At 43.4% G+C, this 21,794-nt stretch overlaps 1 protein-coding gene across 1 annotated transcript in view; it reads right to left on the bottom strand.

The window, feature by feature from the left end:
• Positions 1 to 6,654: 6,654 nt before the first annotated feature.
• The window catches only part of huwe1 (HECT, UBA and WWE domain containing E3 ubiquitin protein ligase 1), a 47,163-nt gene continuing 32,023 nt past the window's right edge, over positions 6,655 to 21,794 (bottom strand). The window contains exons 53-80 of the mRNA XM_080031731.1: positions 21,476 to 21,704; positions 21,164 to 21,342; positions 20,985 to 21,074; positions 20,346 to 20,506; positions 20,195 to 20,237; positions 19,114 to 19,467; positions 18,708 to 18,918; positions 18,422 to 18,546; positions 18,107 to 18,327; positions 16,279 to 16,670; positions 15,480 to 16,140; positions 14,680 to 15,397; positions 14,397 to 14,488; positions 12,957 to 13,113; positions 12,742 to 12,871; positions 12,343 to 12,545; positions 11,965 to 12,200; positions 11,143 to 11,245; positions 10,652 to 10,801; positions 10,112 to 10,357; positions 9,901 to 10,018; positions 9,668 to 9,808; positions 9,292 to 9,579; positions 9,039 to 9,144; positions 8,643 to 8,760; positions 8,024 to 8,205; positions 7,617 to 7,807; positions 6,655 to 7,507 (exon numbers count right to left, since the gene is read on the bottom strand). Of these exons, the coding sequence (XP_079887857.1) occupies positions 7,405 to 7,507; positions 7,617 to 7,807; positions 8,024 to 8,205; positions 8,643 to 8,760; positions 9,039 to 9,144; positions 9,292 to 9,579; positions 9,668 to 9,808; positions 9,901 to 10,018; positions 10,112 to 10,357; positions 10,652 to 10,801; positions 11,143 to 11,245; positions 11,965 to 12,200; positions 12,343 to 12,545; positions 12,742 to 12,871; positions 12,957 to 13,113; positions 14,397 to 14,488; positions 14,680 to 15,397; positions 15,480 to 16,140; positions 16,279 to 16,670; positions 18,107 to 18,327; positions 18,422 to 18,546; positions 18,708 to 18,918; positions 19,114 to 19,467; positions 20,195 to 20,237; positions 20,346 to 20,506; positions 20,985 to 21,074; positions 21,164 to 21,342; positions 21,476 to 21,704 (5,948 nt within the window). The 3' untranslated portion in view covers positions 6,655 to 7,404. The remainder of the gene's footprint in view (positions 7,508 to 7,616; positions 7,808 to 8,023; positions 8,206 to 8,642; positions 8,761 to 9,038; positions 9,145 to 9,291; positions 9,580 to 9,667; positions 9,809 to 9,900; positions 10,019 to 10,111; positions 10,358 to 10,651; positions 10,802 to 11,142; positions 11,246 to 11,964; positions 12,201 to 12,342; positions 12,546 to 12,741; positions 12,872 to 12,956; positions 13,114 to 14,396; positions 14,489 to 14,679; positions 15,398 to 15,479; positions 16,141 to 16,278; positions 16,671 to 18,106; positions 18,328 to 18,421; positions 18,547 to 18,707; positions 18,919 to 19,113; positions 19,468 to 20,194; positions 20,238 to 20,345; positions 20,507 to 20,984; positions 21,075 to 21,163; positions 21,343 to 21,475; positions 21,705 to 21,794) is intronic.

Raw genomic sequence — 21,794 nt, 5'->3', positions numbered from 1 at the left:
ACTGATAGAATGTTACGCCTTAAGAAATGTGCATAATGATGAATAGATGTAGCTTTCATTGTAATTGTGAAAGAGATAAAGACGGACTTTGAGCAGTTGGGAATCATAAGGAAGCTGATAGAATACAGATGGCCGAAGAGTTACGAGAAATCAATGATGAGCATTAAAGTCTTGGCCAATCATGAAAGAGTTCATGGCAATTCTAGTGAAAAGGGGGAAATTTAAAGGAAATTAGGTCAACTCAATTCACATCGCATCATAGCCTTACTATACTTGTTGCTCCACTCGACAAGCTGTGTTATTGTCGTGGATTTAACATTTCTCCCCCCTTTGACCTGATGATCTTTGCATCAGAACAAGTCTGTTGTTCCACAGTAGGCGAGATTTAGGACATCCCTTCCCAGACAGATGTATGTGCCAAAGAGCATTAGGTCCACCAAAGGTTTCGGAATCTCTCCCTTTTGGCAATCAATGGTTCACAACAGGACATGTACTTTTTTGCATGAATATGGAATTCAAGTTTATATAATGGGAAGTCAGTTCCAAAGATGTATCAATATGATTTGTTGGGGTCAGTTGACTCAAGGAGAAGTGTTGGTTGTGTGCTCTGCTTATAAAGAGAATCTCATAAAATAGACAGTAATGTTTCCATCAACAAAATGACTTTCCTTCCCAACACATGCACAAAGAGGAAGAAGATTCTCTGTTTGACTTGCTGGCAAAAGTGAAGGACAGATATACAGTACATCCTAACAAACAAAATATACAAAGCACAAAAAAGCACAACACAGCCAGTAGAACAGATGCATATGGTCTGTTTGAAATATTCTTATATTGTCTTTAACGGATCAACAAAGCTAACCTATCGTCCATCATATATCAAAAAGTCTTTTTTTAAGATTGAATCTTCATACAAGTAAAATAATAATCCACTTCAGAAGATGATTTTCAACCATATATGTATTTATACCTTTACCTGCTTCAAGTCAAACTTAATGTTTAACTTCAGAGCTTCGGTGGTCCAACACCAGCGTTATTTTTTTCTGCTGTTCAGAGGTTCTAGGTCCAACAACTTTAGGGAAAGGGACATATCTTTATCAGATTTATTAGCTGCTCTTCTGTTGTGTGACTTTTCTTTATAACGTTAAGTCAGTTTTCATTGTTTGTTCAAGTCTGTTCCAGCTTTATTAAGTGCTATATTCTGTTACATTAGTATTATAACAGAGTAAAGGATACTAATATCCTCTTCTCAGTGGTGTAAAAAATAAAGTGATAGATAAAGCCTGTTGTTTGTTGGCAACAAAAGTATATTTTCACCTAAAAAAATTCTCGAGCACACACCAACTGTTTCACGTAGGAGGATACTGGTCTAAGATCAGTGAGTGTGATGATGTGGCTAGGGCAGTCCTGCCCTTAAGAGGAAAGCAGTTAAAAGCTGAAAATATGTCTCGTCTCACTCAGATTAGCCACAACCACTGGAATGTGAGGGCTGGTCTGGAATCTGTCAAATAATTGATTATTTGATCAACAGAATCCTAACCATGTGTCATTTATTAAGAGAAAACATTTGCTGCCTCCCAAATGTGAAGATTTCCAAATATGGACTCCTGCACTTTAGGGGTTAAAAAGAAAGTATAGGAGAAGTGAGAACGTGTTGAGAGTGTTGAGGAGGCGCTTGGAGACACAGAGTGACAGGGAAGGATAAAAAGATAGCAGTGAGCCAACAGTACGGGGAAGGGGAAAAAAGAGAGGCAAAAAAATTGATGTGGTGATGTGACAATTTCACAGAGAGAAAGAGAGAGGTGGCAGACAAGACAGCTAGAGATAGAGCAAGAGTGAGAAGTGGGCAGTCAGAGGTGGATTCAACAGCTCAGTGCTGCTGCAGGGGTCTGTCCAGTGTCCTCCAGAGTGCACGTTCCCTGTGTCTGGCCCTCTGTGCCAGGCGTTTGGAGAATCCATTGATCCGGATAAAGTCATTAAGTGGCTCAAAAGGTCAGCCAGCCGTCACTGACCTGGCGTTAATCACTCGCTAATTGAAGGGAAATGGCTCTGATTTAGTTTGCTGTCATGCTTAGAGCTGCCCGGCTGCCAGATATGACCGGCACTTCCCTCACCAGAACACATCTCATTAAGCATGTTAACTGCATGTAAATAGCTATGAGTCAGCCTCAGACAAATGGGGCCTCGGTTAGAAGGTTAGACACCATTTCGGAGACAAGCTGTTGTTGCTGTTAGCTGGGGAATCAAAATGAGGGCAGTCGGAGGGGGAAATGGCGATTTCCAGCTTGTGTAGGCTATACTCAAATGGTTCATCATTGATATTCAAATCAAGGTTTTGCATAGAATGTGTCACCAGGCAGACATTTTGTCATAATGTAAAAGCAAAGGAAGTGCTGTGGCATTTGATAGTTAGTTTACTGCCTGTCACTTCCTAACCTTTTTCCCTGACCAAAACTTTATCTTATATTAAAATGCACCAATAGGAATTTTATCATCCAAAACCTTGCCTTTCAGTGTAATGAGGTTGCCATGAACATGTCACCAAGATGAGATAATGATTGTCTTTGTTTTTGCTCTGTGCTTCTTCTGCAGATACATTAGCTGTGTGTATCAAATGGTGCCATCAAATCCCACTGCAGTTATTGCCTCCCGCTATATTACATCTCTCTCAGTGGATCGACAATATTACTTCTCCAAATGATAACCCTCAGTAGTTGACCGCATGACATGATCTGTAATATGACAGGGCGGAATTTCATGCAGTGGCTTGTCTCCTCGAAAATGCAAAAACGGAGTGCAAATGCAATGAGGTAAATAGATAGATAGCAGCGACCAACCAACCACAGGTACTTTGAAGCTCACGGTTAATAAACACTATGACCTTTACAGTGGACAGACTGTCACTCCTGGTTTGGGTCTGGAATCTGCAGTCTCATTGCATGTGACTGTCTGTGACCAAAAGGCCACCGTTTTCTTAGCAGTAGAATCAACAACTCAAACATTTCTTTGACACTTTTTAGGATTTTTCTGAGCTCCTGTGCCAGTTTCAGGGGGTGACAGCAGTTTGCCAACACTGCCATACTGAGAAATAAAGAGCCAGTTTTGTGGAGCTGATAGGCTTAATCAACTTTGTGTCATCTTGTTTGGTGATGGCTTGAATGTAATGACATTCATTCATATGCAAAGGTAAGGCACTATAGCTTTAATGTTTGTCCCTGTGATGTGGTTCACCTCCTCTGTTGAGTATAATAAACAGACACAGTCATAATGTGTACTGCTCTCCGCCTGGGTCCTCGCCCTTTTAAGCAGAGCAGAGATAGCAGATTAATCAGGAGGTGAAGACAAACCAGACAGATTCACAACAGCAATGTGGCACCCTCCCCAAGCCATCATGCTGCTGTCAGAACTGAGCACTGCTCCTGTGTCCAATTTGACATGTCAAGCCTCTCCTTCGTGTAGGCCTACACATGAGGAAAATGGTTCACAACATTTGCTGCACAGACGTTCTGAGAATGAGAAAGTCTTAATTAGCAAGTTTCCACTGGGATACTATACATTGGATCATTTATCATGGATAACTCAATTAAAGGAGAAAGGCAATGTCAACCTGTCTGCGAGGCGTTCACACTACTGCTTACTGTTCCCTATACTGCAAATAAAGACAGCGTTAACCGTTTACAAAGGCTCAAAGACTCACCTTTTCCCCTTCTAGTGCATTTGGAGTATCAAGAAACTGTGAAGGTGGTAGAAGTGAATGATGAAAAAAGAGAGGGTTAGGTACCATCATCAATTTTCATCTCCACAAACATCTCTCTGGCTAATTAGAAACGTTAAAGCAATTACTCTAATGAACTGATTCTGTCCTTGCCTGTTTTGGGCTCTGCACCATAGTGGAGCCCTTTTATAATTTTGCTCTGCGAGCGCCGTAATATTGTGATTTATTCCAGAGACACTGAAGACAGCGGCGGTAAAATATATTAGGCTGAGAGCTTCCTGGCTCATACACCAAGTAGTCATTATTAATGAACTCCACCGGCTTCCATTTCCCCCTTAGCTCCACTATTGCTGATGAGAAGAGATCACTATAGTAGCCTATCGGTAGCACTTTGCTTTCCACCAACAAGTTTTGATTTTCAATGTATTTGCCACGTGCTCTAAAACTGATTTCTCCTGCCTTTTAGCCATTTATGTATAATGTCTCATATTGTAAAATAAGGCTTAAGAGGGATAGACCAATTCTGAATTTGTCATATAGGCCTACTTACTTACTGTAGGCTTCTTCCTCACATGAAGACGAAAGGGATGATTGACCCTGAACACACAAATTATTTCAATTCTTGCAACAGGCGCCTCAAATTTGGTCCCAGAGCATGAAATGGAATCACCGAGTGACTTTGCTGAAAGCCAAAATGCACCGACATTGAGAACACGTGGGAACCCGGTTCACACTGTGTAGTCCCCACCCAGTAGATGCATTGCAAAGGTTTATTTGGCACCACTGACAGTTAGGCTAAGGGAAAGATATTCAGTCAAAGGTGTTAGATATCTTCTTCAACAGGGAATCTAAAATGACCCGTGTAGCAGAAAAGTTAACCCATTGTGAGTAAATGTATCATGGCATCTTTCTCCAGGCCTATTCTCTGCATGAATTAATTATTTGTCTTTTTTAATTGCAACACCCCCCAAACACAGCAACAGATGCTTATATAATGTAGCCTAAATCCAGCGTGGCCAATACATAATTGCATCTGTGCTTCTATATGGAGGGAGGAAGAGTTGGAGAAAAGCACCTGGCTATAGCCAATGTGCTGTAAAACCAGGGGCTTACTGTGGGGTCTAAAATCCCTGCATGACAGCACAGTAATTTCATTTATCATGCCTCAGCACACACCAAATCAGACATGAACGCTCCCCCAATTGTGCAACCAGTGTAGGTGTTTTTTCTTCTTCTGTGGGGGTGGGGGAGGGTCAAAGGAGCGGCAAAGGAACACTGGAGGCAGTGGTGATGGGGATTCGATTTCCACTGTTGTAGTGGCTCCTGGAGTGGAAGAAATTCAGCACGCAAGAGCAGGTAAAAGTAGACGGAAACACAAGGGAGGATTGAGGGGGAAAACCGGGAATTAAACCGATGACAGTCATGGCATCAAAGTAAACTATGGATTCACATCCATTTCCAAGAAGTACAAGAATATTCACGTCAATTGCAGGTGATGTTTTTATATTATCTTAAGGAAAAATAATCCTGCTTGTTCTTTCCTAATTGTAGGCTACTTATTATATCTCAACTACAGAACGTATTCTTCAAGGACCATCTGCAGTGGAAAAATATTCCGTTTTGGGAGCTTTTGAGCCAAATCCAAAGTTCAGTCTTAGCAGTGGTGTATAAAGCAAGTGTTTAAGAACTGGAGATTTAAGTATTACTCGATTAGATATTTGCACTCAATAACGGCCAGTAAAAACTAAGCAATGTAACTAATCTATGCCTCATTTAGAGTACAGAACAAAATAGGGGAAATGAAAAGTCTGTTGTAGTTTCCTGACATTTATTTTTAAAATGTAAACTTGGAAGATTTTTAATATTTTACAAAAAAACACTTGCCTCAACTAGCAAATATCAGGCTAGCTAACCAAGCTAACATTAGTTAATAGTTTCGCATAATCTTATATGTTGCCGTCATTCTACACTGTAGCCTATAAATGCCACAAACTGACACATGTATGCATTTATAAATAAAGTAAATCATATCTGAATTTATAAATAAAAACTTATTTGCATTAATTTTTTGTCAGTCATTGATTCGTTTTGTTGTGACAGCACTCCAGAATTCATTGTTACATTTTCTATGTATGACCATGACCAAGATCTTCACTATAGTCAAGTATTTTCATAAGTGTTCAATGTGCAACTTCAGTAACTCACTAGTTTGAAACTTCCTAGGACTTTATTTAGGAAGTACTTTAAACACAAACGTGATGTTTTTACTTTGACTTCGAATCTTGATAGAGGCAAATAACAGGGAAAATGGTTGAGGATGGCTCAGTTTCATCAATTGTCCCAGTAAACCATGCCAGTGAGACAAGAGGCCCTATTCAAAGAAGTTAATTGAATCCCACTTTTCATTTTTAAAATCATTCCGCATCTGCTTTTCATCTGCTATAAACTGCTGTGAAAAAAGGCATATTCCCATCCATTATGTGTTCACAAACATGATGATGATGCCGATGAACCCCTCAAAAAAGCTCTTTGAGGACTGTACCAAAGCTAAAAAATGTAAGTCTGTTCTCTCGTCGGCTTCAGTTGGCCAGTGATGTAAGCCAAACTAATTCAGTTTAAGCAGGTGAAGTGACAACACAGCCGCAATGAGCTCCTGTTATACTCCTAACCGATTGCATTAACCTAAAGGCTGTGGACAGGGCATAAGAAATGTGCTCCAGGTTGGTATGAGTCATTGCTGGGATCAATTTGAGTCTTAACTATGGGATCGATTTCACTCGTCACAGAATCATTGTGGGATCTTTAAAACTGACAATCAGAATAAATTCTACTAAATTTGAATTAATTAACTTGGTTTTAGTTGAAATGACATACATCATTGATATTATTTTGATGAGATGGCAAGTAATGGTTAAAACACTGTTAAAAGAGACAATGGAAGCAATTTTATGCATTTATTCATGTAGTTATTCCACTCTGATTCAAAGGCTCGAGGCTGGGTCAGCGATTTAATAGCCAAAAATACTCTAGAACTTATAGTTAATGTTTTTTTTCATCTCCTTCACTTTTTCCTCTTCATTTTTGTACCATCCTTCCTTAAAAATGCCACAAAACTTTGAAAAGTGCATTTTTGTGAATATCTCCAAGACTTCGTAAGTTGTTCATATACCCCCAATAAAAATGTTCCCTATCGTCAAGGCTTGAGGTCACAAATTTGCAACAAGAAACCACATTTTTTCCCCAAAGGTTTTATAACCATCCTGTTCAAACAACATTCTCTTTTTTCTTTTTACACAGCCAGAGAACAAAAAAGATTAAACATAATAAACTCCCAAACCTTTTGTACAGAGAAATCAAACTAAATGAAGAAAACGTCTCTTATATTAGTCCATGTTTTATCCTCAGAATCCACTCTTGCATTTGCCATTTAATTGGGAGGGGGAGACACAATTGTGTCAACATGAGGCTCTCTGTGTTGTACGCAATGTCAATCAGCCCGTTTTACTTGCTGGTTTTATCTGTTTTATATGGAATAGAAACCAGTAAGTCTAGGCCATTCAACAAGTAATCCAGTAATGTCTATGATAGTGTGTGCGTGCGTTCAAAGGTTATCAGTGTGAGTGTGTCAGGAGTAGGCAAATCTAAATCAAGTGTTTGTATGCATGTCTGTGTGTTCGGAGTCTCATAGTTTAAGCCAGTCCGAATCCCTCTGAGCATTCCTGAATGGCCAACAGCAGCATATGTCTCAGCTTCTCATAGCTCTCATAAGCTGGAAGATCCAGCTGGTTAAAGCTGGGGGGAGGAAAATGAAAAAATACACAAATAAATGTAAGTACAACTTTCACAATTGTGTCCATTAATTGATAGCTGTAATTAGGTATGCCTTGTGAACTGCATTTACCAGGTATGAGCAGATGGCAGGCGGTCAGTGGAGCGATCATCGCGGTGGATCTGGAACTTCTGGATACCGTTCATGCCCTCAAGAGCAGCAAAACCCTGGAGGGGAACCTTGGACGTGCCGGTTACAAACTGAAGGAACTTAGCCCGGTCTGCCTGGTCAAATGACCGCAAGGCCCTCCAGAACCACTGGATCTGAATTGTGTGTGTGTGTGTGTGTGGGGGGGGGGGGGGGGGGGGGGGGGAGGATGAAATAAACGCACCACAACAGCAGTTTAGTTATGTGTTCCAATCACTATGCTTTACTTCCATGGCATTTCACCTGATTTGGGTTTGGTGTTACATATGCATCTGACAAACATGTGGATGTGTGTAGACATTTCAATAGTAATGTTGTTTACTCATCAGTACCTGGATGGAGCTGGACTGGTATTTGTGATATTCAGTGTTGGCCTTTAGGTCATCAATGTCGATAGTGGGCAGGCCAGAGATGAGCAGCTCCAGCTCCTGCTCTGTGAAGATGGAGATCAGCCTCTTGGGGATGATCTCGTAGAATCCCTCAAGGAAGGCCGCCAGCTGTTTGCGGATCGCACCTAGAAAACAAGTCAAAGCAGTCACTAATGGATCTGCCTGTAGTAGTGAGAGCAGTATTCATTTGGCATGCAACTGACGTCATTCTGTCAATTAAGCAGGTGAAAATTCAAAGCTTTACTGAATAATGTATTTGAGCAGCAGCTGGAGGGTGCTGCTTATGATAATTTAGCCATCTTTCAGAGGGAAACACCTTTAGCTCTCCGCTGCATATTGATCAGCTCAAAATCTAGTGAGAGCCCTGCCACCTAGTGCTTTCTTTTAACATCAAAGAATAATATTTATACATAGTCTGAACTTGTTAATACGTCTGTTGATTAAATGACATACTCTAAACCATTTGCATTGACCATTTGTTTTCGTGAGCAATACTGAATAATAAAAACAGGCCTACTGCCATGGAAATTGGAATAATAGAAATTGAAATACGAACAATTACCTGTCATCTTCATCTGGCATACCAGGTGCACATATTCTTTTTTGTTTTCCTCTGTGACCAGGATATTGGCTCCGTTTGGCTTGAGGTCTCTCACTTCACACACACCAAACTCCTGGACCTACGCAGGCAGAGCACATGAACAAGTTGATGTTACTCATCTTCAGCTTAACATTTTATTGCTTGTGATAGGTGGTATCCATTAACAGCATTTATAAAAAGGCCATCAGATTCCAAATTGCACTTTTGCAGCACTTATTATTTGAGGACATAAAGCATCTGGGATTTGAACCCTTTGGGCCTAATCCCAATTTCAACAGTTAAAAAAAAAAAGAGTAGAACATGAGAATGCATTTTCCACTTGAAGCTAATTAAAAAATTTAGAGAACAGAAACAAACCTCCGTGCTGAATGTCAGCTCATAACCCAGTGTGGACACATCATTCTCCAACAAGTACACCAAGCCTTGGAAGAATGGGTAGTCTTCGCTCTCCATGTCTGTGTACCTGGTAATACCACAATACATCTATATGATTCACATATTCAAGAAAAAGGCAATTCAATAAGGCATAGTTTGTTGGGATTATTTGTGTATTTGGAACATGTCTTCAACAATTATGTTACTTGGCTGTAACTGCCAGTGGCTCCAATACCTGACGCTCTTGCCAAGGATATGCTTGTAGAAGCTGCGGGTGAAGTAGCACTCCAATAACCGGTTATCATAGACTGCTTTGGCAACCACGCGACCCACAAACTTGAAGTAGCTGAGGTGGTTGGGGTTGCAGTGGGACGAGGGGTTGATGGTGTAGGTGACACGGTCACCTGGCGAAGTGCGAAACAGGGCATACATGGGGTTAAACATCTCCCGGGAGATGATCATGTACCATTCCCTCAGCAGACCACCGGCATCCTGGCCCTCCTCCCCTTCAAACACAATGTACCTGTAATGAAAAGGGAGCAGAGTACAGGTTAGGCTGAGTGCTTCTGAAATGAGATAACCAGCGAGTGGATAGGGCAATGGAGCCTTACAGCCTATTCTTCATGTCCTCTGGGCTCTTGCGATGCAGCTCCCTGTAGGAATCCTCAAACACATGGTCTCTCCTCACATGCACAGCCATGTCCTCCTTCCTCAGGCCTTCATCCAGTCGCTCTAACTCCTGGCGGAAGTACCTGCAGAGATGGCAAGAGAGAACATGTCAGTGACACATTGAAACAACTGTGTTTGACAGTGTATGCTAGAAGTACAAGCCAATCGCCCTTACTTTCTCTTAACGTCAAAGTCCAGGATCCGTATGTAGTCAACCAGTACTGCAAAAGGCCCATCAGCCAAGTGAGTGGTTGACTGGCGCAGGATCTGGTTAAGCACTGTGCGGTGAGTTTCTAAAAAAGAAGAAAAATTATTGAGTCCTGTTAGACATTGTACTACACATCCAGCAAAGGTTAATTCATCTCCCTAAATCATTTCAGACTCACCAGCGAAGCGGAGGAACTTCTGGGTGTCTGGTGGCAGATTTGAAGAGATGTGCATGGAGGAAGGCTCCCTGGAGAAGAACGGGTCTAGAGATGAAGGTGTGGCTGGTGTAAGGGGCGCCGGCGACAGCGGTGGAGGCTCATCTTTGATGTGCGAAAGCTGACTCTCCCGCGTGTCCCTCACGGGAGGTTTGCTCTCTCGTTCTGTGGCATGGACTAAGAAGAAGGCCTCCACAGCAGGCTGGAGAACTGTTAAAAGAAATAAAACATCACTCAACCATGCTCTTTTTTTTTTTTTTTTAAAGATTACAGTTTGGAGAGACGGATGAAATGGGCTAGAGAGGGGAATGACATGCAGAGAACAACCAAAGGCCGGATTCGAACCCGTGGTATGCTGCTTCTGAGGACTCTGAGCCTCTATTGGGGGGCGCTCTAACCACTCAACCACGAGCGCCCGCCCCCCAACCATGAACTTTCAAAGGAAGCAATACAACATAAATCACACAGAGAACGAAGAAAATGTATTTCAAGAATTCCACATACCCAGTACAGCATGCTGGTCATGGGACTCCTCCAGTTCTTTCAGACACTCTCCAAGCATGTCCCATAGCTCATCCAACAGCAGCTGCTCGCTGAGCAATGGAAGGTCCGGCAGTCTCTCCTCACTCTCTGACTGGCTGTTTCCTTCTTCGTCTGAAAAAAGAAAAGAAAAATATAGACTAGACCATTACTTCTGGTCTGCTGTCATAAAGTAACTTATAATAAACTGAACATATTTTCAGGCTTTTAGAAGTTCTGCTCCAGTGCTTTAAAACAAGCCAATATCCGTCCAACTTTATTTAAGTAACCGTTTAGTTTTTACTGCAGCTATCCATTGTACTTCAATAAATCCTTAATATTCCTCCAATAATATTTATATAACAGTCTAGTTTTTACTACATCTATCCGTTTTCCATGCAATTAATCTTTAATCATGACAAAGCTTTTCAAATGAGCGTTTGATTTGAATTGTCATTATCTTGGATGAGTCATACCCAGAGGTGCAGGATCCTGATCCAGAGGAGACGGCTGGTCCACATCCATTGGAGATTCATCCCTCTGGGCCGCCTGGGCTTCAGACATTGACTGCACTTCAGACTACATAATACAAACCAGGAAGGACCAGAGACAGAAGAGTAAACAACAGGGGGGGAAAAATCATGGGAAAAATAGTGATTAAATTTTTTCCCTTAGTAACCATCTTGACTTATATTGTCATGCATAATGACATTCCGATGAATTGCTGCGAAAGGAGAGGAACTGGAACCAAGTAGGGAAGGAAGAAGGGCCCAAAGCATAAAGCCATGTCAGCCAGCAAACAGACAACATCGGTGGAACAGTTGGGAGCAGGCAGCACATTCATATTAAGATAATTTCAACAGTTGAACATGTCAATGCAAAGACACTGATAGAGAATGCAGTGGATCACTGGCATATCTGTCATTCTTTTGGGGCTGTCAATTTCAAGCATGCTACTTGAGGTAGCATGCTGTATGGGGACTGCACACTGCATAATTTCAGTTGATAGAATACCATATTAAAAGCTTATTAGAATTACTTTTTTCCGAGGAGGACAGATTTAATGTAAGATTACAGCAACAATGCACAACGCTAGTAGAGGCAAAGCCAAATTAAGACATAAAGCATGTCGATAGCTAATAGCCATTTCATAGCATTCCTCTTAATGACCAGCACATTAGTTATACTGTGATGGACATGCAATGTAGTTTTTTTCCAGCTTTTAAATCATGTCCTGCTTTAACTGTGTGCAGTGTGTGAGTACAAGTATGCCTGCTGTCAGTGCAGCCCATGCTAACCGTGGCAGCAGCAGCCGTGCCAGCAGGGGGAGCAGCACCAGTGGGGGCATGGGGGGCTGCCACTGAGGATCCTGCAGCAGCGGCGACTGCGGCAGAGGAGGTGGTGGGTGGGGGGGCCTGTATGAGCCGGCGTGCCCGCTGACCCTCTCTCACCATCTGGATGATGGCGTCAGCCTCGGCCTCCAGCTGACGCACCGCGGCCTGGATGCTGCTGGCTGAGCCCAAACTGGTGGTACCTGGTCGTAGAGAGAGGGAGGAGACGGGTTTTATCACTTGATAGAATATCACGACATTGTTTGCAAAAAATAAAAATAAAAAATAAAAGTCTTATGACTAAAAAAATATTATAATAATACTGTGTATGTGACATCTATTTACCCAATCGACCTGTCTGTTTGGCTTTCTTGTTGGCGCGCCGTGTGTCCTCACGGAGCTGGATAATGACCTGCAGCACTCGCAGGAAAAACTTCTGAGTTGACGTCTTTGAGGTGAGAGAGCTCATACAGGGAAGCTGAAGTTCACGTCCGCCGAGTGTGCGTTTTTGTGCAGCCACAATGACTACACTCTCCGAGCCGTCAAACCTGTGCCCCAACCAACAAACGCATACAAGGTAAAGGAAATTGTAGTCTATAGAAAATAACATACCCTGATTCCATACTGTAGTGTTATTTGAGCTGATATAACTAGTTTAGATAGAACAAAATCAGTCTGTCACAGACTCAAGTTTGATGTTAACCTAATCAGCCTCTATGTGCCCCAGTGTTATCACTAACTAACCTGCTACTCATCTTGCCCTTGAGTCTTGTGAGGGACGTATCCTCTGGTGGGGCATCCGGGGAATGCGAATCAGCTTGTGCCCGTCTCTGCTGTTCCAAGTTGTATTCTCTAAGCTCTGCCAATAATGTGCCTGAGAATGAGAACATTTTCAGAAATTAGAAATTGCTTGAATGGACACAGTCGAACTGGCATATGTGTAGTTGCCCAGCACTGACCAATCTGTTTGCAGAGAGTATAGCCGAGGTGTCTAGCTCCACTGAGAAGCAGTCTGAGAACACTGTCTCTGGTGGCACCATCTCCTCTGGATAACTGCAGCAGAATATTAGCTGCATCCTCCAGACCCTCTTCTGAACATGAGTGAGATGTCAACACCTTGTAAGAAGGAAAAAAAAAAGAGTTGTTACTAAACATATCTAAGGGATCATTTATCATTTGCAGAAATGTGTAAGAAACATGGAAACACAAACATTGGAGTGCGTTCATAACAGTGAATACGAGTAAATTATTCTATCAATATTTATTTGACAAAACTCTCCTGAGGAAAAGTGCCAGTGAATTAATGGAAACCTGAAGCTTCATGAACGTTAGTGGCAGCTGCCAGTCATTCATTAATTTTCACTACAAACGGCGACTGGAAACTTGGCTGCATCAGCGCCATAGCAACCACCTGAGCGCACTCAGGTATACAGTTTGAGTACTAACCACAATCTGAAAAGGCCGTGGAGTACTCCCAAAACAAGGCTATTTGCACTGCTTTGGAAATTGTAGACTAACATACTAAGTTTGTAATTAGGCCCACATTACTTTGTTGGTCGGTGGTGAACTAAAGTGCGCATTTTCTATCTTGTTGCATGCTTAAAATTAGCGTTTTATAAAAAAGAAAAAAATTATCAAATATGTGAAAAAATACTTCTTATTTGTTGAGTATAATTCAAAATGTAGTAAGACTTAGGGGGCGCCCGTGGTGTAGTGGTTAGAGCGCCCTCCAATAGAGGCTCAGTCCTCAGAAGCCACAGACCACGGGTTCAAATCCGGCTCGTGGTTGTTCTCTGCATGTCATTCCCCTCTCTGTCTCATTTCATCTCTGTCTCTCCAAAGCATTAGTGGGAAACCCTGTCTAGACTAACGTCGCATCATCAATTGTAGCGGTGTTACACATTTAAGAGAAGAGGTTTTCCACAGAACGGCACTGTGCAGGACGGGAGAGAGAAAAAAATACACTTGTCCACCATAATTAGCGGCTCCATACAGACCACGACATCAAGTTTTTACTCATGCTTCATCAACAGAAACGCTTTAATTTCATTATGCAGCTGTCTCAATGGCTCTCGTGAGGCTCGCATTTAGCTGCTCATTGGAGTATACAATATTGTTTGTTTCTCAGTTTCCGGTGCGGCGCTGACGCATGGTTGTTGCATGACATTAGCATGTCCATGCACTTGCAACAGTGAGACTAGGTAAAAATGACAATTGCACACTCCCAAAAACTGGTTGCATATGCATCGATGTTGGTGGCAGTCTAGAGCCCTGATACTTATATCTCGAAAAGCTTTCATGCAAAGTTACACTTTTCCATTAGTAGTAATGGAAAAGTGACAGACATTTCATAAAGACAAACTTGAATGACACTCCATGGCATGCTTTTACTCTCATACCTCCACAGAGAGTTGAAGCTGTTTCTCTGTGAGTCCAGTGGTGGCCATCTTGTTTTCAATCTCTGCAATGCTAGTAGTGACCCTCAGTTTCCCTGTTTTGGCAAAAAAAACAACAACACAAAAATATACATAATTCTAAAAATAATAATGATAATATGATATCGGCCGACCCGTTCCCTAAATATGGGTATCGGCATCCGCCATTGAAAAACCCATATCGGTTGACCCCTAGTAAAGCCTAAATAAAACAATGACATTATATTTTGGAATCAATCAACCCTACCTGTAGAGGTTGTTCCAGTGGACGTGGGTATAGATATTATCGTAGAGGGTGTCTGGGAGGCTGCTAGACTTGTCCCTGAGGATGTGCCCTGGGCTGTAGCCCCCACAGTGGCTCCTACTCCTGCCACAGTGGGCTGGGTAGAGCCCGCTGACACCACACCTGTTGTTGTGATTGGGGCTGTGGCTCCTGAGCTAGTGGCCACATTGGCAGCCTGTGGGGTGGGGTGTCCAGCAGGCACCTCGTTGGCCTTGTTGTCCGGCAGGGCGATAGATATCAGGGAGAGCAGGCGCAGCAGCTTTTCAGTTAGCAAGGAGCTCCGTCTGATCACTGGGTGGGACAGCATGTTCATCAGCTGGCCTAGAGGGGAGGTCTCCAGGCTGAACTGAGCCCCCTCAGCCTCTGCACTGCCCCCAAGAGGCACCGTCTTCATGGAGGCTTTGCCCTTGCGGCTGACATTCATGTTGTCCAGCTTGACCAGCAAGTCCCAAAAATCAGTGGAAATTCCCAGAGACTGGAGAGTAGCGGCAGCAGGAGAGCCAAAAGAGTTCTGGATGTTGGAGGCATTGGAGCTGGGGTTGCTCTGAGCCTGTGACCCTGACCTGGAGCCTACACCTACACCCACTCCCCCAGTGGCGACTGAACAAAGACGAGCGTCCAGGTCAGAAGCAGATGCTGACAGATCCTTGCAGCGCTGTTGGGTGAAGTGGCTGGGGAAAACCTGCAGAGACGGAGAAGAAACAATTTAATATCATACAATATACAATCAATGATAAAGCAGATGATGGTAGGTGTAATCCTACCTTAGCTAGCTGGATGAGTGTGTCCAACACGTGTCGACAGACCACTGGAGCAGCTTGTGGGTGAATATGGACGGTGGAACCGCCACCTCCAGCACACGTGACTCCTGCAGCAGCTCCTGATATTGCACCCAGAGTGGCAGATCCTGTAGAACCTCCAGCTGAATGACGGTCAGCGTGTTTCCTACCCGATACACGCTGAATCTGGAAAATGTTTGTCCGGCAGCCCAAGGCTGCGTCCATAGAAACGGAGAGCCAGGAAAGCTGGCTGGAACTGCGGGACTCCACCCTGTTCAGTAGCTCTAAGGAGGAAGATGAGGATGAAGAAGAAGAGGATGATGAAGAGGAGAGGGAGGAGGTAGCTGTGCCTTTTCCTCCAATACCTCCCTGGATATTCCTTTTCCCCCGAGAATCTTCTAGACGTGTGGTCTCCACACACACCTCACTCTCGCTGCTGCGCTGGAGGATAGATAACAGGCTGCGAATGACCCAGCCCCGTGTCTGAGAGTGGTAGCACAGGTTCCTGAGCACACGGTGTAGACGGCTGGTGTTAAGCTTCGGTTCATCCACGAACAGTAAAACCAGCAGGCAGGACAAGGCCTCGTGGTCCAGCAGCAATCTACCGCGCAGACGCAACAAGGAGTCCACGCTGGAACTCGATGGTCTGAGGAAACATTGGGACAAAATGTATTCCGTTTGTAACCAGTAAAAAGCAAAGTATCAATTGATAATTTCTTTAGTCCCTCAGATTTAGCAAATTAGATTATAAAACATTTCTGACAATTAGATCACCATCTCTCACCTGTGGTTTGTTCCTCCCCCCATCTGAAATGTGCCTCCTCTCTGCACAGCCAGTCGGGTATACTGGACGCCACGATTGCTCCCTAACCGACTGGTGAAGGCTGGTGAGCGCAAGATGGCTGATAGTGCTGAAGATGAGCTATGACCAAACAACCTCTCATGCATCAGTTGTCTCTGGCGTGCCTCTTGCTCTCTACGCAATGCAGCCGCTTCAGCAGCAATGTCCGGGGGCATGACAGCCAACACGCTGTCCTCCATGTCCTCCAGGACGCTACGTCGGAGTTCTGAGGGCAGCGTCTGGATAAAGGTGACTGGATCCAGAGGGGTGTCTCCCTGTGTGGGCTGTTGGGATAAATCCCTGCGCTGCTGCTCTGCACGTTGCTGGGCAAGGACCTAAGAGGACCAATCACATGCTTAGTTAAAAGAACAAACCTATGACCACAACATTTGTGATGGCAAGTTTTTAATATATAATATATACCGTACTTTCCGCACCATAAGCCGCACTGGACTATAAGCCGCAGGTGTTATAATGTTTAATTACCTTATGTAAGAATTTGTGCACAGAGGGGATTGTCGGGAAAGAGATGGCTGCTTGAGGAAGCTCCCATTTATTAACATTTCAACAAACAAGTTGCATATTTGCATAACGTATTCAAGTGTTACCATTTAGTGCAATAGCTACTAGGGATGGACACGAGTGTTTTCACTACTCGTGTGATCGCTTGCATTCCTCGAGGATCAATCGATTCCTCGTTAAACTTTTTTAAATTTTTAGAACGCAGCGCTGTCTGCAGAATAACGGTGCATCGCAATAAAGCCAATAACCTGCACTTAATGCTTCTTGTCAAACAGTCACAGTTACCATATGATTGTAAGGATTTATTTTCCACAAGTTTAAAACACATTTTCCTCACTGAAAGTAATTAAATAAGCGGGCCACAATTTAAACCGATCGAGTAGGTCTGCGGTGGAGAGAAAAAAAGCATGTGCTAACAATCAAAATAGACACCATTTAAAATAAGAAGGGCAGCAAATACAATAAAATTATTGTCCAACAATTTAAAACACATAGATAGGCTAAATAACTCACCAAAGCAGTAGAAGTAGCCTAGTAGCCTAGTTGTATATCCAACCGCGTAATGCTCACTCCGTGTCCGTGACAAATTACCGCGACTAATTCCTCGTTAACGGAACGTTACACCGGTCGGCTTTTGAATCTCAATCCTATATTCCATAATAAAGGCTTCTTAACTGTCGTTTGCTCGAATGTGCCCGAAGTCAGCCTGGCTTCTTTACGTGACTTTCCAAGTTTTCCAGCACCGCATTCAGCTCCGCGGTGCTGTGGAGACCACACACTGGCTGCGCTGCACGGAGGTGGCAGTTATTTGCGGTTGCTGTTTGACACAACGCTTAGTTTATTTAACTTGGATCAAAATATTTAATTTTGTTAAACTTTATTTTATCCGTTTTGTGCCGTTTTGTACACGTATATAACATTTTAAAATAGGGGCGGCTGGCCGGCCGGCCTAAAGGCTACAAACACTAAAAAAAACTAAAAACTATTTTCCTCATCCACCAATCGAGATCATTTGAAACGAGGAGTACTCGAGTACTCGATTACTAACGCCCATCCCTAGTAGCTACAGAACATATACTGTGCTGTGTAATAACAGGGTCGAAAAACGGGGAAAAAGTCGCGGCTTGTAGTCCGAAAAGTACGGTATATATAATATATATATATATATATTATTTTACCCAAAATGACTACAGGTTAGAATTTTTTCTACTGAAATGATTTGTAATCATTTTAGCAGTGTCTCTCTCACCTCCTCCTGGATGGCAGGTGGCAAGGCAGCCAGGAACTCAGGGCTGACCTCTGTAACCCCTGGTCCTCCCAGTACAGGTGCAGTAGTGGAAGGCAGGCTTGTGGCAACAGGAGGACGGGCGGGTGGTCTGATACCAAGCTGATTCTGCAGCACCTCACGACGAATGTCTTCAGGAAGCGCTGCCAGGAAAGAGGGATCCACACCCTCTGGCAGACTGATGCCTACAGATACATCACAAACATGTTGAGTTGTAATATTCAATTCAATTATAATGTATTAAAACAACAGAAGAAGTAGGGCAGTACTGATTTGTACCTGCAAGTGGATCCTCGTCATCATTGCTGGTGGATGGGAGGGGTTCTTCCTGGATGGGCTGAGACTGGCTGTCAGCGCTATCACTCCTGGGCATAGTTTCCCCAGGTGATGAGACAGAAGTGGAGCTGTAAACAAAATATATTTGCTCAAATCGGTTTTGTTAACTACAAATGGCAATTAAAGGGGTAACTTTTTATTGTTCTTTTACACAAACTTTAGGCTCTTACAATTTTGCTCCAAAGAAACAAGGTACATCAACTTTTATTTGGTTAGGAATGCTACTCACCCAGTCTCTGTATCGGTCTGCCTGTCCGTCAGCCCACTCTCCCCGCTGCCAGACAGCTCCTGAGAAAGCTGGGCGGTCTGGGCAGGGTTAAGAGCAGCTTCTTCCTGAGTGGCAGAGGCAGGGCTGCTGGTATCCATGGGTGACCCTTCCAATTGTGACGCACCTACTACTGCAGGCTCTGAGGTCTCCACAATGTCTGGACTTAGGGAGGCTGAGAGAGAGAGAGATTCAGAGTCAGGTTAAGCATTAGGAAATTATATCAATCAATGTACGGTAGTTAAATTCCTTTGGTTGATTTACAATGTTGAGAATTTACGACACATTCACATTACATAACATTGACATTAAAGATGTGTGTCCTCACTGTAGACCAGTATGTATTAGATAGTTTTCACAGTTAGTCTACCTTCCCTGCCTTCCTCCAAAGCTCCTCCTCCACCACCTCCTCCGACACTTGTGGGTGCCGGGGACATTTCCATCTGCGATGCCTCGGCTTCACTGTTTGGCCTGTCAGCTGCCGACAAGGGCGGTAGGCCTGCCCCGGCCAGAGCAGCTAGTGAGCTGGCGTGTGACTCCGCCAGCAGCAGGTCAGCTATTGGCTGGTGGACCTGCTGACTTATCGCGGTCTCCAGGGAGACGAGGGCCTGTTCATGAGGAGCAGGTGTGGTGGGAGTGACCTCACCAGACGGGGGAGCAGTGAGGAAGCCCTCCCTGGGTGGGTCCAGACATGACACCGTGCCACCCTGAGCCTGCTCACCCTCTGCAACATCCAGGGAAAACAACTTATGTGAACATCAGGGATATAGCTTTTATACATTCTTGATTGAAATCAATTTTAAGTGACTAAACAAAGATCATAACGTTTAAAACAGTTAAATCCTAACAATTTTGTTAAAATAGTTCATAGAAAGCACAGGTTAACATAACTAAAAACTAAACTGATAATAGCGATAAGCTAATTATTTATTGATAATTTTCTCCATCGATGCCATGGGCCCACACTGAGGAAGGCAGTAAGTTGTATAGTTATCTCCTGAACGGGGTGCACAATTCTGATCCCCAACAACAACACAACTTACTACCTCACCACAGCACAGCCAGCTGCAGGAATGCAATGAACACATTATACACATGAGGCAGAATTATACTCCAGAGATATAATGTTAATACATGAAATGAGGTCAGACAGCAAAATAAATCAGATATTGTCACATTGATAATTATCTGAGAAACTTGTGAGTTAAAAAGTAAATCTCCTTTGCAACAGATGAAGACGTTGAGGTGCTATAGCGTTGCCATAAGAAAGACAGTAGACTGTATAGTTATCTCCCAGATCTGGTGTGATCCTAAAACTATACAAACTACTACCTCAACCCACAGCACGCTCTTATGGCTGCTTGCCTCCGGATGCCCATCACTGAGGTGTGTCCAATGAGTTAAGAATTTTTACATTAAGATGGGAGCAAAAAAAATAAAAATGTCAGTACCTGCAGTGTTTTCTGCACCATTAACTATGCCCACTCCGGAACCCTATGGACAGACAATAACAGTTGAAATTGGCAAGGGGAATACAAAAAACAAAAGATTCATGCACCTCTATGTTGGAAAATTACTCTTCCTGCAAAACCGAAAACCAACCTGCAGGCTCTGTTCCCTGGCCTGTTCTGCACCAGAGGCCCTCCTATCATTCTGCTTAGTCTCCTCTTCCTCAGCCAGCTGCCTCCTCCTCTTCTCCCTACGCTCTTCAAGTTCCTCATCTCGCAGACTCTCCAGATGCTGCAGGATAGGCACCTTCACCACTAAAAGCAGATACAGATGTTAAGAATGAATCCTTGGTTACGGCGGTAACTTAAAAAAGGTGGAGTAATTAGTCACCAAGTCGTATTAATACAGCCCAAGACATTTATCCTGGCACATTGATGATAAATGTGTACTACTTTCTCTTCAATCAGGGTTAGTAGCACAGTAGAGTATTCATGCTTGGAAATTTCAAAAGAAAAAATTGCTGGACCCTAAGCCAATTCTTGTAAGTCACTAAAAAGGTCATCCATAGATGACAGACTGAATTACCTTAATCTTTTACTCTAAAACATACAGTCACAGTGTGAAGGCAAATTGACTGTTTCGTTTGCAATGAATGAACCACAATCTCTCATGATCCCGGCCAACATTATGACGTCATCAAACTCCGTCTTTTGTTATTATTTTCATCGTGAGCCCCCTAGTGGTGGACAATAACAAATTGTATGTTTAAACTCCAGTCGAAGACCAATTTACCTGCTACACAGTCGTGCATACTCTCAGCATCCAGCACTTTACACTCATCTGTCCATCTAGTTAAGGCAGTGGGGATACTAGAGAGGGTGCCTAAAGGAACAGAAAGAACAAACATATTAGGTAGGCCAATACAAAACCAATAGAAATTTACAATAATGCCAACCCATAATAATTCTCACCTGCTTGTCCTCCAGTACTGCTCTGCTCATGGAAAAAGTCATCCAACAATTCGTCATCAGAACGAGCAATGATGTGCACATCCTCATTTCCTACCAAAAGGCGAGCACGACCACGAGATTGCAGAGGCAGAGAGCTGGACAGCTGTAAGATGTCTGCTGCAGCACTGGGGCCCAACAGTCTAAAAGAAAAAGGGATATGAGGAATAAGACACATTTTATTTAGCATTATCACTCAAACAAAGAAGAATTATGTAACAAATGATGCACACCAGCCGTGTAATTTAAGACATCCAGCAAAAAACATGCTTTAACCTTTGCAAAATGAGGGGAGGGTTGGGTTGGCGGTTGCCGGGATAATGGACATGGATGGTGTGTCCACTGTTGGCAGTCAGCTGGCGCAGTGTTCTCTGGCTGCGGCCCATGCCCTGTGCCAGGCGGCTGCTGGAGCCTGCCACACCAAGGGTGAGGGACCCGTGGTCCGCATGGCGCACCATCAGTGGGTGGGAGCTGGGGATGTTGCCTGGGGAGGGAGGGATGTCAGCTGATGGAAAAACAACAGAAAACAGTGGGCAGACATTAGGGGGACAGCTCTTACCCCAAGTAATTTTACAAATACAGAGCTTGAAAAAAT

Source organism: Ammodytes marinus, assembly GCF_949987685.1.
Source record: "Ammodytes marinus genome assembly, chromosome: 7".
In the NCBI taxonomy this organism is placed as follows: Eukaryota; Metazoa; Chordata; class Actinopteri; order Uranoscopiformes; family Ammodytidae; genus Ammodytes; species Ammodytes marinus.
The sequence above is the reverse complement of the archived record's forward strand: the minus strand, read 5'-3'. Positions and strand labels throughout refer to the sequence as shown.